The 16383-nt window shown below is 57.4% G+C and overlaps 1 protein-coding gene and 1 long non-coding RNA gene across 2 annotated transcripts; one reads left to right on the forward strand and one right to left on the reverse strand.

The window, feature by feature from the left end:
• Window positions 1-6: 6 nt before the first annotated feature.
• Window positions 7-9740, forward strand: RAB3D (RAB3D, member RAS oncogene family). The gene is made up of 5 exons (XM_004616579.2): window positions 7-204; window positions 1548-1798; window positions 2845-2963; window positions 3053-3177; window positions 8099-9740. The coding sequence occupies exons 2-5, from the start codon at window positions 1571-1573 to the stop codon at window positions 8284-8286; spliced, it is 660 nt and encodes a 219-aa protein (XP_004616636.1). The 5' UTR covers window positions 7-204; window positions 1548-1570; the 3' UTR covers window positions 8287-9740.
• Window positions 9741-10572: 832 nt separating this feature from the next.
• On the reverse strand, window positions 10573-16338 carry LOC129402047 (uncharacterized). The gene is made up of 3 exons (XR_008628519.1): window positions 16042-16338; window positions 11249-11356; window positions 10573-10710 (listed from the first exon to the last, which is right to left on the reverse strand). It is a non-coding gene; the product is annotated as an uncharacterized LOC129402047 (long non-coding RNA).
• Between the last annotated feature and the right edge of the window lie 45 nt (window positions 16339-16383).

A 16383-nucleotide genomic window follows, 5' to 3' on the forward strand; every position in this document is an offset into this window, starting at 1 on the left:
CCTGGGCGGAGCCTCCGCGGGATCCGGGTGGTTGCGGGCGCGGCGGAGGCGGCGGCGGCGCCGGGGTCGGGGTCGGGGTCGCGGCCGGAGCCAGGACCAGGCCCAGTTCGGAGTCGCAGTACCCGAGGGCAGCGCCCCCCACCACCACGTCAGGTGACCCCGTCGGAAGGAGCGTCCCCGGCCCCGCAACTTCGCCTCCCGCAGGTCTGGGCTGGGAGGGGGGCGGTGTGGGAGCGGGCGGGGGAGGGTGTGGAGGGGAGGACCCAGGGCCTGGGGGACAAAGGCGATCGGCGGGGGACGCCTCTTCCCTCTCCTGCACCCAGCTGGGCTTCTTGGGCAGCGCTCAAGGGGCGCGGGCGGGGCACGGAGTCCAGCTGGGCACCCGCGGGGGGGGACCATATGGCGCTGAAAAGCAGCTCCGTCCTCCCCAGCACCAGCTGGGGCGCCCCAAAGCCAGGGGAAGAGAGCACGGCTGAGCCCTCCAGGGAGGCGCCCCCCCGCTGGGGCTAGCGGAGGGGGGGCCGGGCGGTGCGGGTGCAGCTGGTCCAGAGTGTGGGGAACCGATGACAGGTGTATGTTGGGGTGCACAGCCTGGCCGCTCTGGAGAAAGATTTCCTACATCTACTCTTCCTCTCTTCAAACTTGTTCTCCCGGAACACGGGGTGGGGCCCCAGGGCTGGCTGGGCAGGAAAAAGGGGGGGCCTCTCTTAAGATGAATAAAAGTCCCACAGGCAGTTGAGAAATAGTGTTGCCGGGGGTTGCTCTGCCAGCATGCCCTGTGCGGTCCCAGGCAGAGGGGACCCCGCTCTTGCAAAACTGGGGAAACGGGCTAAGGTAGGGCCACAGGATTTCTCGGCTCTGGCTCTATTGCCCAGACTCGATGGACAGACAGATGGTGGCCCAGGGCCGGCATGGTGCTACCCGCAGCCGTCTTGATTGATACGTGGCTCCGAGAACGGGTCGTGGTCACTCTCTCCATCCCTGCCATCGTGGGCCCGGGCTGGGCCTGCGCTGAGTCAGCCCTGCCCGGAGGGAGATGGCCCAGCCCCTTGGACAAACAGAAGGTGGCTGAGCCCTTTGGGACCCAGAAGTGGCCTTTAAGTCTTATCTGTAGCTCATGAAAGTGGCCCTGTCTCACCCACACACACATACCCCACAGTGTGGGATCCGGAAAGAGAAGCGGGCAGGGAAGACTCGGCCCAGACACCCGCCAGCATCATCAGCCTGCTAACCAGCCGGGGACTCACACCTGAGCATGCCAGCTGCCCCCCGGGACAAGTCCCCATACTATGCCTGGCATGGAGCCTGTGCTTCAGCGGCCTGCCCCGGTGCCCCCCAAACCTAGACCCCTAGGTCTGACAACAGTCCCATTTGCCAGAAAAGCACCCCAGAGGCGGCCGGAAGGCAGGGCCCTGCCAGCGCCCCCTGGTGTCTGAGCTGGGATTTGAACCCAGGCTCTGGGGCTTGGGGTGCAAGCTTCAGGCTCTGCCGGGAGGGTGTGGGGTCTCCCCGGAGGCGGAAGATTTCAGATCTCCCACCACCTCCAGAAGCGGCCCCTCCAGCCCTGTCGATGGCGTCGGCCGGAGAACCCCCTACTGCGCCCCGCGATGCTGCAGACCAGAACTTCGACTACATGTTCAAGATCCTCATCATCGGCAACAGCTCGGTGGGCAAGACGTCCTTCCTGTTCCGCTACGCCGACGACTCCTTCACGCCCGCCTTCGTCAGCACCGTGGGCATCGACTTCAAGGTCAAGACCATCTACCGCAACGAGAAGAGGATCAAGCTGCAGATCTGGGTGTGTGGGGCCAGCCCTGGGGGAGCGGGCAGGAAAGGGGGAACGAGCCGGGGGGGGGGTTCTCTGCACCCCTCACTCATCAGACTGGGGGGAGGGTGGTCCCAGGCACCTGTGCGGGATATGGTATGAACCCAAGGGTGGGATCATGAGACTTTTGGGACTCACCTGAGTCTGCTTTGGGGCCACACCTGGGCTCTGGGCCCAGCTGCTGTGAGCAGCCCCACGGAACAGAAACGTCTGGCAGAGGAGTTATCAAAGGGTTCCTAAGTCTGCAAGAGGCTACTGGCCCCTGCACCTGAAAGCCCACCAAATGGAAGCCCAGCACGCCCCCTTCAGAGTCAAGCTGTGTGGGCAGACATGACACTTCAGACCCAGTTTTGAGGCTGTGCTGGCAGATCCATGTCTCCTCCATCAGACTGAGCTGTGGGGCCAGGGCCCTGGCTCCTCCATCAAACTAGAGGTTGTGAGAGCAGGCCCATGTCTCCTCCATCAGACTTGAGGCTGTGCAGCCAGAGCTGTCTTCCTCCATCAGACTGGAGGATGTGCTGGCAGATTCATGTCTCCTCTGTCAGACTAGAGGTTGTACGGGCAGGCCCATGTCTCCCCTACCAGACAAGAGGCTGTGAGAGTAGGCCCATGTCTCCTCCCTCAGACTGGAGTCTGTTTGGGTAGGGCCATGTCTCACCATCAGACTGGAGGCTGTGTAGGTAGGCCCATGTCTTCCTCCATCACACGAAAGGCTATGTGGGCAGGACCATGTCTCCTCCATCAGACTAGTGGCTGTGCGGGCAGGGTTTTGCCTCCTCCATCAGACTGGAGGCTGTGCGGGCAGGGCCATGCCTCCATCAGACTGGAGGCTGTGCGGGCAGCACCATGCCTCCTCCATCAGACTGGAGGCTGTGCGAGCAGGGCCATGCCTCCTCCCTTAGAATGGAGGCTGCACGGCCGGTGTGCCTCCCTCGTTGGACAGGGGCTGTGAGCAGCTAGGCCTGCTGGGAAGACGGGGCCTGTGCCTGGGGCCTGACGCCTGACCCTGCTCTGCGCAGGACACCGCGGGCCAGGAGCGCTACCGGACCATCACCACAGCCTACTACCGTGGCGCCATGGGCTTCCTCCTCATGTACGACGTGGCCAACCAGGACTCCTTCACGGCCGTGCAGGACTGGTGAGTGCGGCTGGCTGCTGACCCACGCTCTCCACCCCTCTTCCACCCCTGCCCCGGGCCCCTCACCTCGTGGCCCCCCAATTCACCAGGGCCACCCAGATCAAGACGTACTCATGGGACAACGCGCAGGTGCTCCTGGTGGGAAACAAGTGTGACCTGGAGGATGAGCGCGCGGTGCCTGCCGAGGACGGCCAGCGGCTCGCCGACGACCTGGGTGAGAAGTGCCCCCACCCCCCGGCCCCGGGTCTTGAAGGTCTGCCGGGGACAGATGCCACCGCCTTCCTATTGTGTTTTTGGAATTTCACCCACCCTGCTCTGCTGGGAGCCCCCCAAAAAAACCCTTCTAGATTGTTCCTTGAAAATGCCTCTGGCCAGAGTGATAGCACAGCGGGTAGGGCGTTTGCCTTGCATGCGGCCAACCCTGGTTCGATCCCCGGCATCCCATATGGTCCCCCAAGCACCGCCAGGAGTAATTCCTGAGTGCAGAGCCAGGAGTAACCCCTGAGCATCGCTGGGTGTGACCCAAAAAGCAAAAAAAAAAAAAAGAAAGAAAATGCCTCTGACCGGGCTCTGCATGCAGGAGGGTCCCCCAAACACTGCCTGGGCAGAGCTGGGAGTAGCTCCCAGAGCAACCAAGTAAAGCAGCACCTAGGGGCTGCAGAGATAGCACAGCGGGGAGGGCACTTGCCTTGCACACGGCCAACCCTAGTTCCATCCTCACACCCCATAGGGTCCCCCAGGAGGAATTCCTGAGTGCACAGCCAGGAGTAAGCCCTAAACACTACTGGGTGTGGCTTCCCCCAAATAAGTAGCCCCCAGCCCATATGGAAAGAGGTTTGTGTGCAGTGCCCTTGGCAGCCTCATTCATAGTGTGGGGACCTTTAAGCAGTGCATTCCGTTTGGGAGCCAGAGATATAGGATAGTGGGTTAAGGTACATGCCTTGCAGGCACATGACCTGGGTTCAGTCCCTGACACCCTGAACCCACTCTCCTCAGGAGTGATCCCTGAGCAGAGCCATAAGTCAGCCCTGAGCACTGTCAGCTGTGACCCCAAAACAAACCAGGAAAACCAAATACTACATCCCCACGTTACCAGTAGACCTTTTGGTCATTTGCATGTACAGCAGTGAGTCTGCTAGTGTGGCATCCTGCTTTAGTGGATAGTGGTTGTACCACCCAGGTTTGGGTGGTGACTCTTTGTGATAGTCACCCAGCAGTGCAGCTACTAGTGCACGGCCCTCTGGCTCAGACTCAAAGGGCCATGAAGTCACAGGGAGGAATACAACACAGCCAAGTAAAAGGAACACGACCATGCTGGGCGCTCAGCTCCCGTCAGTTCACTGGGATTTACAGCAAGTTTGCAGCAGCAGAGCAGTGTCCTGAGCTGCTTCCTGCAGTCCCAGGAAGGGTCCCCCACATAGCTGCTGAAAGGGGACAGAGGGAGAAATATTTTCGGCCATGGGGTCTCTGACCCCCAGTGTTCACCAATGAGTGAGCATGGCCACCTGTAAATAAGGTAAAAACATTTCCAAGAAAGCAGGGAGACCTAGATTTGGCATGTGGTCAAGAGCGTACCACATGGAAGAAAGGGAGGGAAGGAGGAAGAGAGGAAAGAAGGAGGGAAGAAGAAAGGAAGGAAGAAAAGAATGAAGAATGGAGAAAGGAAACCCAGAATTGAAAAAAAAATTTTTTATTTGGGGTCACAGCTGTGCCCAGGGCTTACTTTTGGCTCTGTGCTCAGGGCTCACTCCTGGCAGTGCTCGAGGGAACATAGCAGTGCCAGGGATGGAACCAGGGCTGGCCACATACGAGGCACACCCCCTCCTCACTGTCCGATGGCTCAGGTCCCATGGACATTCCAGAATCTGGCAGCGATGATGGCCTCAGGTGCCCTGGCGCTCATAGGCTGGGGTCGGGGGAAGCCGCCTTGGGGTCTGGGTGAAGGGAATCTCCTTTCCCAGCTCACGCCGCTGAGGAGCGCGGGCGAGAGTGCAGGGTAGAGCCAGCAGGGCCCCAAGTCCTGTCTCTGGCCTCCGGCACCGCGTGCTCCCTGAGTAGGGCCAACTGCGCTGTGGCCCCCACACTCTGCTGGGGGTGCTCCTATGTGACATGCCGGGGAGACGCTCAAAGGACCAGAGCGCATGGGAGGCCCAGGTCTGATCCCAGCACCAAGGGCTCCCGTAGCATTGCAGAAGCAACCTGAACTAAAATAAAAATAGAAGCTGACAGGGTTGGAGCGATAGCACAGCGGGTAGGGCATTTCCCTTGCATGCGGCCAACCTGGGTTCGATTCCCAGCATCCCATAGGGTCCCCTGAGCACCGCCAGGAGTCATTCCTGAATGCAGAGCCAGGAGTAACCCTGTGCATCGCTGGGTGTGACCCAAAAGCAAAAAAAAAAAAAAAAAAAAGCTGAATGCAAATTTTCTGGTACTCCAGGACTTCCTTCAAGGAAAGTGAGGAGAGGACTGGGGAGAGAGAGAGAGCCTGGAGTTAAAAACTCCCAGCAGGCAGCCCCATGCTGTGTGACCTCGGGCACATCTCCTTCCCTCTCTGTGCCTCCCTTTCTCCAGCTTGGCAGCTGAGGTGGAGACTGTGTTTGCTTTCCAGGAAAGAGCTCAGGCTGGCCCTGGTTGAACATTAACCCCAGGGTGATCTCAGCTCCCCGTACCCAAACTTCCTCCTGTGCTGAGGGGAGATAATCACTTCCGCTGGGTTGGCAGGCACAAGAGCAAACGAGTGACCACGACAGGGAGAGGCAGGGACAGGATAGGGCCCCTGCACGGCCACCCGCTGAGCTCTCTCCTCGGTGCCTGCCAGATGGAGCCGTCCAGCTCCGAGCATTCATGCTGCACGCAGGGTGGAGCCGGGATTGAACCCGGGGCGTCGTGTCTGCCAGCCGGGTGCTCCAGCCCGAGTCCTCCCTGAGCCTCCCGGCTCCGATAGGTTGAGGCTAAATTAGTCCTAAAGGACGATGGAGTAGCATTGATCGATGCTCTCTGCGCTCTGAGTGGAAAATGAGACGGTAGCCGTGCTCCTGCAGTCATTCATTCATTCATTCATTCATTCATTGTGTGCACCCGGAACCAGGGCAGCTGGGCTTGGCAAGTCTTTGTAGCAGCAGGGATGGGGAGGAAGCTGATATTGATTTGAGTGTTTGAGTTTGATTTGGTTTTTACCGAAAATATCATAACCCAGCGACTCTCAGGGGCTACTCCTGACTCTGCACTCAGGAATCACTCCCGGGTGCCAGGGACAGAGCCTGGGTCGGACGTGATCGAGGCAAGCGCCAATAGGCTCTACTGGCTCTCTAGTGAGTGTCTGGTTTTTGTCTTTTTCTTTTTGGGTCACACCCAGTGATCCTCAGGGGTTACTCCTGGCGGTGCTTGGGGGACCCTATGGGATGCCGGGGATCGAACCCAGATCGGCCATGTGCAAGGCAAACGCCCTTCCCCTCTACCATTGCTCTGGCCCGAGCCTTTGGTTTTTGTTCGGGGGCCACATCCAGCACTGCTCCAGGGCTATTCATGGCCTTGTGGTCAGGAGTGACCGCTGGAGTTGCTGGAGGGACCCTGTTTGTTGCCAGGGACTGAACAGGTGCAAGGAAAACATCTTCCCCCACACACATTTTTTTTTTCTTTTTGGGTCACACCCGGCGATGCACAGGGGTTACTCCTGGTTCTACACTCAGGAATTACTCCTGGCGGTGCTCAGGGGACCACATGGGATGCTGGGATTCGAACCCGGGTCGGCTGCGTACAAGGCAAATGCCCTACCCGCTGTGCTATGGCTCCAGCCCCCCACACACACATTTTTTGGGTCACACCTGGCGATGCTCAGGGATTACTCCTGGCTCTGCACTCAGGAATGACTCCTGGCGGTGCTCAGGGGACCCTATGGGATGCCAGGGATCAGACAAGGGTCAGCTGTGTGCAAGGCCCTCCCCGTCTGGCCCAAAGGCACCCATCTTAACAGCTGCACTATCTCCTCGGACTTTCTTTGTCCCTTACGAGGAGATTACCAGTGGTCACTATTTTTCTCTGGTTTTGGGTTTTGAGCCACCTCCAGCAGTGCTCAGGGCTGACTTCTGGCTCTGTCTGCGCTCAGGGGCCACGCCTGGCAGGGCTTGGGGAACCCTTTGGGGTGCTGGGGCTCAAACGTGAGACTGCAGCGTGCAAAGCACACACCCTCCCCTCTGCCCTGTTGCTCGGGACCCCATACAATGGCCACTATTAATACTAAGAATATTCCAGAGTAGCTTCTGGCCCGTGCCTGGTGACAGCTGTCCCCGCCCCGTCCCAGGTGCCCAATGGGAAATAGTGACTTTGCTTCCTTGCAGCCAGGTGTCCGGGCGGGTATCTCAGCCCAGGCCACAGATCACCAAGAATTTATTTTTATTGCTTTATTTTATTTATTTTTGGATCTGGGGTCCCCACCCATCAGTGCTCGGGGCGACTCCCAGTTCTGTGCTGGGGAAGGGAGAGCCGCTCCGGCAGATGCCGGGAGGACCACGTGGTGGTGGCGGCGGCGGTAGTCGAGCCCAGGGCCCTGCCTGAGATCTGTGTGTGTGTGTGTGGGGTGTGGTGCCAGGGGTTAAACCCAGGTTCCAGGCATGCCAGGTGCTTGGCCACTGAGTCACCTTCTGGAAGACTCTGCACATGGTCCAGCCTTGTCCGACTCTGGTGGCCAGTGTGGATTATCATCAGCTGCGTCCTGGGGCAGGAGAGATAGTGTGGCGGATTGGAACTCGAATTGCCCCCAGCCTGTCTTCAGTTCCCCGCACCGCACACACCGCCAGCCTGGCCAGGAATGAGCCCTGAGCAATACCAGTTACGGCCCCCAAACAAAACATATGCTTGGGGCTGGAGTGATAGCACAGCAGGGAGGGCGTTTGCCTTGCACGCGGCCGACCCAGGTTCGATTCCCAGCATCCCATAGGGTCCCCCGAGCACCGCCAGGAGTGATTCCTGAGTGCAAGCCAGGAGTAACCCCTGTGCATCGCCGGGTGTGACCCGAAAAACAAAAACAAAAATAATACGTGCTTGGCTGTGCCCACGGTACAGACTGAGGCCCTGCGCCCTGATTTCCCAGAAAGGCGGCCCCAGCCTCACGGTGACCCCACCTTGCATCCATGCAGGCTTTGAATTCTTCGAGGCCAGCGCCAAGGAGAACATCAACGTGAAGCAAGTCTTCGAGCGCCTGGTGGACATCATCTGCGAGAAGATGAACGAGTCCCTGGAGCCCAGTGCCATCGTGGGCAGCAACGGGAAAGGGCCCGCCCTGGGGGACACGCCGGCCCCCCAGACCGGAGGCTGCAGCTGTTAGAGGAGTGTCCCCATCCCAGCGCCCCGCCCCCCCTCCAGCCTCCACAGGGTCTGTGGCCCGGGCTGGAGCTCCAAGGGCTGTTTCTAAGCTCAGGATCACCCCTCACTCTACCCCCACCCCTCGCCCCGCGCACCTCCTGTCAGCATTCAGCTGCCCATCCCCCGCCCTAAATTCGGTTCCTGTACTACGGGCTGCGGGGCGTGGGGTGGCGGGTATCGCTTGCTTGGTGGGGTTCATGGGGGGGTGGCGCATGGCCAGTCTCAGCATGCACGGGCAGGCAGTAGGTGGTCTATCTTCCCTCAAGCAACACGGAGGGCTGCGGGCTGCACCCGCCCCCATGGGCCCCTGAACCTCCTCAGACCTCAACGCCCCCAGGCTGGGACCCCGGCCTGCAGATCCTGTGAACACAGTATTAAAACGTTCCCTCAGCAAAGTGGGGCTGGGAGTCGGCACCTCCCCCCCGCTGCAGGGACCCTCTCCAGCCCCCCAAAGTGCCTTGTGAGCTTCCCCCGCCAACTGGCCTGACTGCGCAGGAATTGCATTCTGCAACTCTCCGGGGGCCATAGCCGTGGGACAGAGCGTCACCCAAGCCTTGGGCTTCCTACTCCCCCGCACCCCGCCCCAAACGCGCAGCACATGGAGGGGTGGGTGTCGGGGTTCCCGCAGCCAGTGAAAGCTAGCAAGGCTCCTGGAGCATGCGCACAGGACACGCGCCCACGTGGGCAACAGGCCCCTCCCCCCGGGGACCCGGAAGCCCTGCCCACCAGGGAACCCCGAAAGTCCCATCCTCCGTACCTAGTCCAGGCTGAGCCTTAGGGGTCAGTGTCCCCACCCCAGTGCCACGTCCAGCTCAGCTTCCGAGTGGGCAAAGCTCGGTGGGAGCACGGGCTGCAACGGATCCCTGCTGATGGAGGTGGGGGCGTGAAGTTGGGGTTCGCCCAAATGCCAGGGAGCGCCTACCTGGGGTATTCGGTGCCTCTATCCGGAACACACTTTCCCCAGCTCAGGAGCCCCTGGTAGCCCCCTGAGTCTGAACCACGGCCTCTGGGCATGAGCCACTCTGGCTTCCGGCCACTGCCGATAATTAAAGCGGCTCCGTTTCCTCCTCCCCGTCTGAGGTGGACAGTCCAGCGCGCCCTTCCCTGGCTGCCAGCTCTGGAGCGCACGGACGTCTAGAGAGAACTTACCTCTCTGAGCCAGGCTGCCCCCAAGCTAGTTCCAATGCTCTGGTTCCCCACCCCCCCATTATTTAAAATTTTAGTGGAAGAGAGGGAGTCATTTATCAGCCGCCGTCTTGTCAGCATGAATTTAAAACCGCTTACATTAAAAAAGCCAGGCTTAAGGATAGGAATTGGGTGTTTCCTGGTATACTGCACGGTTCTCTCTGAGCTTAATGGTGTGTGCCCCGCCACCCCCAAATAAAGATGCAGCCGGGTTGTATCAAGCCCGTTGAACTTAAATTTCTGGCAGAAAAAAAAAAAGTAAATGGTGGTGGCACAGACCAAACCCCTCCCTGGCATTAGCCCCAGGCAAGGGCGGCGCCCCGTCTGAGCGTTCTGTTTGCCCCCAGTCTTTGCACGGTGGAACTTTTCGGGGCGACCCAGACGGTGGCTGTCTCCAGGCGCATCCAGCCTGGGAGAAGACAGCACCTGTCTTGTTTCTTCTGGAAAATGATTGCAGGTTTTTATTGAACGGTGTGTGGCGGGGAGGAGATTAACTCCTGGTGTTCTCTGCCGAGCGGAGACCCACCTTCAGCGTCACAGGGAGATGGCGATCTGTGGAGTTGACACACACAATAGAAGTGAGGCAGTGTGTCCTGCCCACGGTGAAACCCTAGGCCTGCTCCTGGGGCATAGAACCCCCTGCCTCCCCTCTCACCGTTGGCTTTTTGTTTTTGAATAATGCTGAGGGCTTGAGGTGGAGTGATAGCACAGCAGTAGAGTGTTTGCCTTGCACGCGGCCAATCCGTGTTCGATTCCTCCACCCCTCAAGAGCAAGTTACCAAGAGTATCGCGCCGGCTTGGCAGAGCCTGGCAAGCTATCTGTGGCGTATTCGATATGCCAAAAACAATAAGTCTCACAATGAGAGACGTTACTGGTGCCCGCTCGAGCAAATCAAGCAACGGGGTGACAGTGCTCAGGGCTTACCTCTGGCAGTGCTCATGGGACCATAAGGAGATTGAACCCGGGTCGCCCGTGTGCCAGGCGAACGCCCTCCCCCTGTGCTATTGCTCCAGCCCCCTCTTACCATTTGCTTTTGGCAAATCGTCTTTGACTTTTCACGGGCTGGACGTTGCCATGCCTGCGGGCCCGGCGCTGGTGGTGGTGCTTTTTGGTTGAGGTTCGACTCTTTCTCTTTTTCTTCTTTTTCTTTTTCTTACTTTTCAGAGGCTCGCACTCGTGTCTCATTTCCTTCCTGCTCCACTTTTTTAAAAAAGTGAGTAAGGGTCAGAAAAATAGCACAGGATGAAGGTGTTTGCACGACACACAGCCAACCCCAGTTTTTATTTTATTTTAGTTTTTGGTGTTTTTGTGTCATACCCGGCAGTGCTCAGGGCTTACTCCTGGCTCTGCACTCAGGAATTACTCCTGGAGGTGATTGGGGAACACTGGGGTGCCGGGGATCGAACCTGGGTCAGCCGCATGCAAGGCGAGGACCATCCCCACTGACTATCACTCTGGCCCAGGAAACACTCAAGCACAGCGCCAGGAATAACCCTGTGATGCTGCGTGGATCTGACCCCACGAAGTTGCAAAGAAGGACTGCGGACTTACCCCAACCACCCAGCCACAGGACCCACACCCTCCCCAAAACCACTGTGCCCCAAAATGTCCAAAAACCTCAAAGCTGTTGCAGTTGTAGAGGTGGACCATGGACTTGCTTCTTGAGAGCTCGCCTGGCTTGAGTGAGGCCACTGCTCGCCCCACAGTTCAATAAATTAACACCGTCTGCAATCCTCACCTCCTCTATGACCAGCTTCCATTCTGTGGAACTGTCTTCGGGCTCCTGGGACTTTTTACAATTCTTACTCAGAGTCATGACACTGTGCTCAACCGTCACCGCTTGAACCTCAAAGATGAAACAGCCAGCACTGAGCATGCAACATAGCAAGGTGGGGACGGGAGAGATACAGCATAGGGGTTAAGGAGCTGGCTTGCAAGAAGGCACTCCTGGTTCCTTCCCTCCGCCCCTCCCCAGCACCGCATATATTTCCCGAGACACCGCCAGGGGTCGCTCGTGAGCAGAGAACCAGCCTCAGTCCCTGAGTATAACCAAGTGTGACCAAAACAAAAGCAAGATGATTCCAGCTGGGAAGGTTGCTTGGGGACGGAAAAGGGAGACGGGGGTGGGGGGGGGGGCTGACTTCTTGCAGCCTCCTTCACCATCCCCACTCGTGTACACACATTCAGACTACCGTCGTCGCCAAGATAGGGACCGGGGGACAAGCGTGGGTCTCCAGCGAGTGCAGCTGCTCGTCCCATCCCCGGTTTGAATCATCTGCTCTTCCAAGGCGCCCACGTGCCCGCTCCACCCGCGATTTGGCTGTAATTTCGTGCAAGGCTTGGCTATCATCGTTCGGCAGAGCAATCGCACCGCGCCAGGCACAAAAAGGGGGCTCCATTTAATGTTCCTAGGTTTTCAATCAAAGTTTAAATGAAAAACAGGGAAAACAAAACAAAACACCAGCCCCCGCCCCAAAAGAAGTAACAGTTCCGCGAATCAATGGTCACCAGGCACAGAAGGTAGACTGTGCAAATCTTCTTCCCACCTCTTTATCCCAGCCAACAAGTTCCACCCACTCTCCCATGGTGACTGTTACTGTTTCCTGTGTCCCCAAAGAAATTGTGTGTGTGTGTGGAGGGGGTGTGGCGATGTGGTATTACAGAAGCCTTTGCAACAGAGCTGACTTGGGTTCCATCCCCAGCACCCCATATGGTGTCCAAACACCGCCCAAAACCAGGACTGATCCCTTAGCGCAGAGTCGGGTGTAAGCCCTGAAACACACGCAGGTGTGAGCCCCTAAACTGAACCAAACCAAAATAATTGTGTGTCAAAGCAAAGGAGCTCCTCCTGATGCTTTCATTTCTCCTGCTGTGTTTGCTGCTGCTCTCCACTCCGCAGCGGTTGTTCTGGAGGGTCCCTGCTAGGATCCTAGAGGCTGGGGGCACCGCTAACCCGCACAGGGGCTGTGTTCCCACCCAGGGCTCCTGAGCCCTCTTAGTGCGCATGTGTCCAGGGAGCTGCAAAGCCTGATGGGAGGCAGCGGGGCAATATGGCCGCTTCCTGGCCTTTGGCATGGGAGTGAAAAAAGAGAGTGCGTGTTCTGTCTTGCAGATGAATTTACTTTCAAGACGTGCCAGCTGCAGGTACGAGTCCAGTTGTCCAAGATACCCCCTTTACCGGCTGTATTCCTGTCCCTAGCCCACTGTGCCTGTCTCTGGGAAGCACCTGTCAAATAAACCAGGATCTTTCCAGAACTGCGAGCAGGGTTGACCTCTAGGGGAGTGGACAAAGAACCATTTGTGCAGCCCGAGGTCACATCCAGGGGGGCTGCATCACCTTAATCCTAGTGCTACTTCTTCGACCTCGCAATGGAGCTTTTAACTTTTTTTTTTTCTTTTTGGGTCACACCCAGCAGTGCTCAGGGGTTACTCCTGGCTCTGCACTCACGATGGTGGTGCTTGGGGAACCCTATGAGATTCTGGGATCAAACCTGGGTCAGCCACGTGCAAGGCAAATGCCCTACCCGCTGTATTATCGCTCTAGCCCGCAATGGAGCTTTTTTGGGGGAGGTCACACCCTACAGTGCACAGGAGTTACTCCTGACTCTGCACTCAGGAATTACTCCTGGCGGTGCTCGGGGAACCATATGGAATGCTGGGAATTGAACCCGGGTCAGCTGCGTGCAAGATAAACGCCCTGGCACACGTGCGGCCCCTCCATTGCTGAACGCCCATGATCCCAGAGGTCCACTACTTTCAGCACCAGCAGCTTCTTGCAGAAATGCCTCTAGACTGAACTAAGCTACAGCATCATGCCGCCACGGGAGGGGAAAGGTTTTTCTCTCTCGGCTTTTTCTTTCCCTGGAGGCGGCGAGGCGACCGCCAGTTTATAAGGCCCACTAAACAATGGTACGAGCTTGCAATGATGCAATTTCTGTCAGAAATTTCTCTGGACTTAGTTACTAAAATACCAGAAATCCAAAAACCTCATATGCTCCTCATTCTCAGCAATGGAAAACTAATTATCAAATGCTGCCTTTTTGGCAGGTCTGATTGTTGGGGGAAAATTCCAAATAATAATAGTGAGTTTCCTGTTGAAATATTGAATGTAATCAAAGTAAAGAAAAAGTAAAGCAAAAATCATCAGCCACACAGATGGGGGGGGGCGGGGGGATGGGAGGTATACTGGGATTCTTGGTGGTGGAACATGTGCACTGGTGAAAGGGATGGGTGTTTGGTCACTGTATGACTGAGACTTAAGCCTGAAAGCTTTGTAACTTTTCACATGGTGATTCAATAAAAAATTAAAAACAGGGGCTGGAGCAATAGCACAGCGGGTAGGGCGTTTGCCTTGCATGCGGCCGACCCGGGTTCGATTCCCAGCATCCCATATGGTCCCCTGAGCACCGCCAGGAGTGATTCCTGAGTGCAGAGCCAGGAGTAACCCCTGTGCATCATCAGGTGTGACCCAAAAAGCAAAAAAAAAAAAAATTAAAAAACAAAAAAGACAAACACCCTACCCGCTGTGCTATTACCCCAGGCCCGCACAATGGAGCTTTTAGAGAGAGAATAGGGGCAGTGAAAAACCAACTTTTCTGGTTTGGGTTAGTACCTATTATCATTAATTATCATTATTTTGGTTTTTCATTTGGGGACCACACCTGACTATATGCTCAGGATTCTGCTCCGGGATCTCCTGGCAGTGCCGGTGATCGAACCCGGGTGGCCCGTGCAGGGCAAGCACCTTACCCGCTGTATTGTCTCTCTGGCCCAACACTTGTTATTGGTTTTGGTGTTTAATAATTCAGGCTTTGCGCCACCCCCACTGGCTATCAGCAGAGCCTCCCCAGCTCCCGTGTGGAGCAAGTGAGATCACACGTCCAGGCTCCCCACGCCCCACAAGGACAAACATGGGTGCAGGGTTTAGCAGGGTGGGACTCCTGATGACGAACAGATCGTAAAGATTCATATTAATGTTTACATTCATGTCTCTTTGCCTCTGGGGTGCTGAGGCTGCTGGCAGGTGAATATTCAGGAGTCAGCAGATATCATCTGCTGCACCTTCAGAATCGGCCTTCTTTTGGCTGGCTATTCACTTCCTGAAAGAATCCCACGTGCTCCAGCCTTCATATCACTGTATCACTGTATCACTGTATCACTGTCATCCTGTTGGTCATCGATTTACTCGAGCAGGCGCCAGTAACGTCTCCATTCGTCCTGGCTCTGAGATTTTAGCAGCTTCTCCTGACTCCTCTTTCCCAAGGACTGGAGGCTCTTTCAGGGTCAGGGGAATGAGACCTGTTATTGTCACTGTTTTTGGCATATCAAAGACGCCATGGGAAACTTGCCAGGCTTCAGTACCTTCCACCAATCTTCTGACTGGGGGTCATCCCCCTCCTGTTCCCCTTAGGGCCGCAGGAGGGCTCCAGTGAGCCGCACAGAAGGACTCGCCCCTCCTTCCAGCCCTCTGCGGCTCCCAGCAGCATCCAAAGGACATTTGCTTCTGTGAGTGAGGTTTTAAAAGCTCGGAGATACAGGGGCTGGAGCAATAGCACAGCGGGTAGGGTGTTTGCCTTGCACGCGGCCGGCCCCGGCTCGATTCCCAGCATCCCATATGGTCCCCTGAGCACCACCAGGGGTGATTCCTGAGTGCAGAGCCAGGAGTAACCCCTGTGCATTGCCAGGTGTGACCCAAAAACCAAAAGAAAAAAAAGAAGAAAATTTTTAATAGGTCTTTTTTTTTTTTTTGGATCACACCCGGCGATGCACAGGGGTTACTCCTGGCTCTGCACTCAAGAATCACCCCTGGCAGTGCTCAGGGGACCATATGGGATGCTGGGAATCGAACCCGGGTTGGCCGCGTGCAAGGCAAACGCCCTACCCGCTGTGCTATTGCTCCAGCCCCCAAGAAGAAAAATTTTAAAAAGCTGGGAGATACAGAGATGCTTAAGGAAGATGTCGATGGGATTTGGCCCTGTGATATGAGAACGATTCCTCCAAGTGCAACCAGGAAAAGAAGGGCGCCAACGCCCTATTGAAGATTGCATGACATTGGGCTGAAACAACAGGACGGCGGGGGAGGGGGGGCGGGGCTTGAACTGGCCGGAGGCTGAATCCCGTTCAATCCCTGGCCCGCGCCCCTCCAGGAGTGATCCTGGAACTCTGAGTCAGAAGGACGCCCTGAGCACCGCCGGGAGTGCCTCTCCTCCGCCCCCACACCCCAAAATAAGTGCTTGAACAGCACCGACTCCCTTTATGTCCCGGGACCACCGAGTTTTCTGCAAGAGACAAGCCGCCCCTCCCCCAGATCACACACTCCCCCCAGCTGAATGGCACCCGCTTCGCGGGGTGGGGGTGGGGGCCAGGCCTGTCATCTTATCCTGCAGCCTGTCCCCTCCCTCATGGCTTGCCCTACATCGCTCCTGCTTGCCTGGGGACCACAGACACCCATGAATCGGGATCAGCTTATTTCTGTCTTCCTGCGTGGGAGGAGAGCGGCTGAGCCCCGTGGCCTGGCAGTGACATACTTACGACGGGTGACAGCGGCTTCTTGAGGGGAGAAGGTGGACCGCGCCGGTCAGCCATGGCCGCGAGCAGGGGGCGCCCCGAGCGCTTATGTCAACATCTTCCAAACCTCTGGGCTCATTTGCCCAGATGGTCAAGGTCACGTGCTCGGCCCCTCTGTCCCGGCACCTGATCTTCTGCAGCGGAGGGGGCTCAGGGGCTGCCTCCCCCCTGTCATAAGCTTTTGTCACATCACAATCTGGAGGCTGCGGCCAGGCGCAGTGAGTGAGGGAACCTGGGGAACCCAAACTGCCCCCTGCACCTCCAGTGAGGTCGCTACACCCATCCGTAATACTCCCTTGGGGCACT

Source organism: Sorex araneus, chromosome 2 (genome assembly GCF_027595985.1).
Source record: "Sorex araneus isolate mSorAra2 chromosome 2, mSorAra2.pri, whole genome shotgun sequence".
Taxonomy (NCBI): domain Eukaryota; kingdom Metazoa; phylum Chordata; class Mammalia; order Eulipotyphla; family Soricidae; genus Sorex; species Sorex araneus.

Coding starts and splice junctions, on each gene's coding strand:
- RAB3D (XM_004616579.2), top strand. CDS start 1,571: ATGGCGTCGGCCGGAGAACCCCCTACTGCGCCCCGCGATGCTGCAGAC. Junction 2,964..3,052: donor TTCACGGCCGTGCAGGACTG/GTGAGTGCGGCT, acceptor CCAATTCACCAG/GGCCACCCAGATCAAGACGT. Junction 3,178..8,098: donor GCGGCTCGCCGACGACCTGG/GTGAGAAGTGCC, acceptor GCATCCATGCAG/GCTTTGAATTCTTCGAGGCC.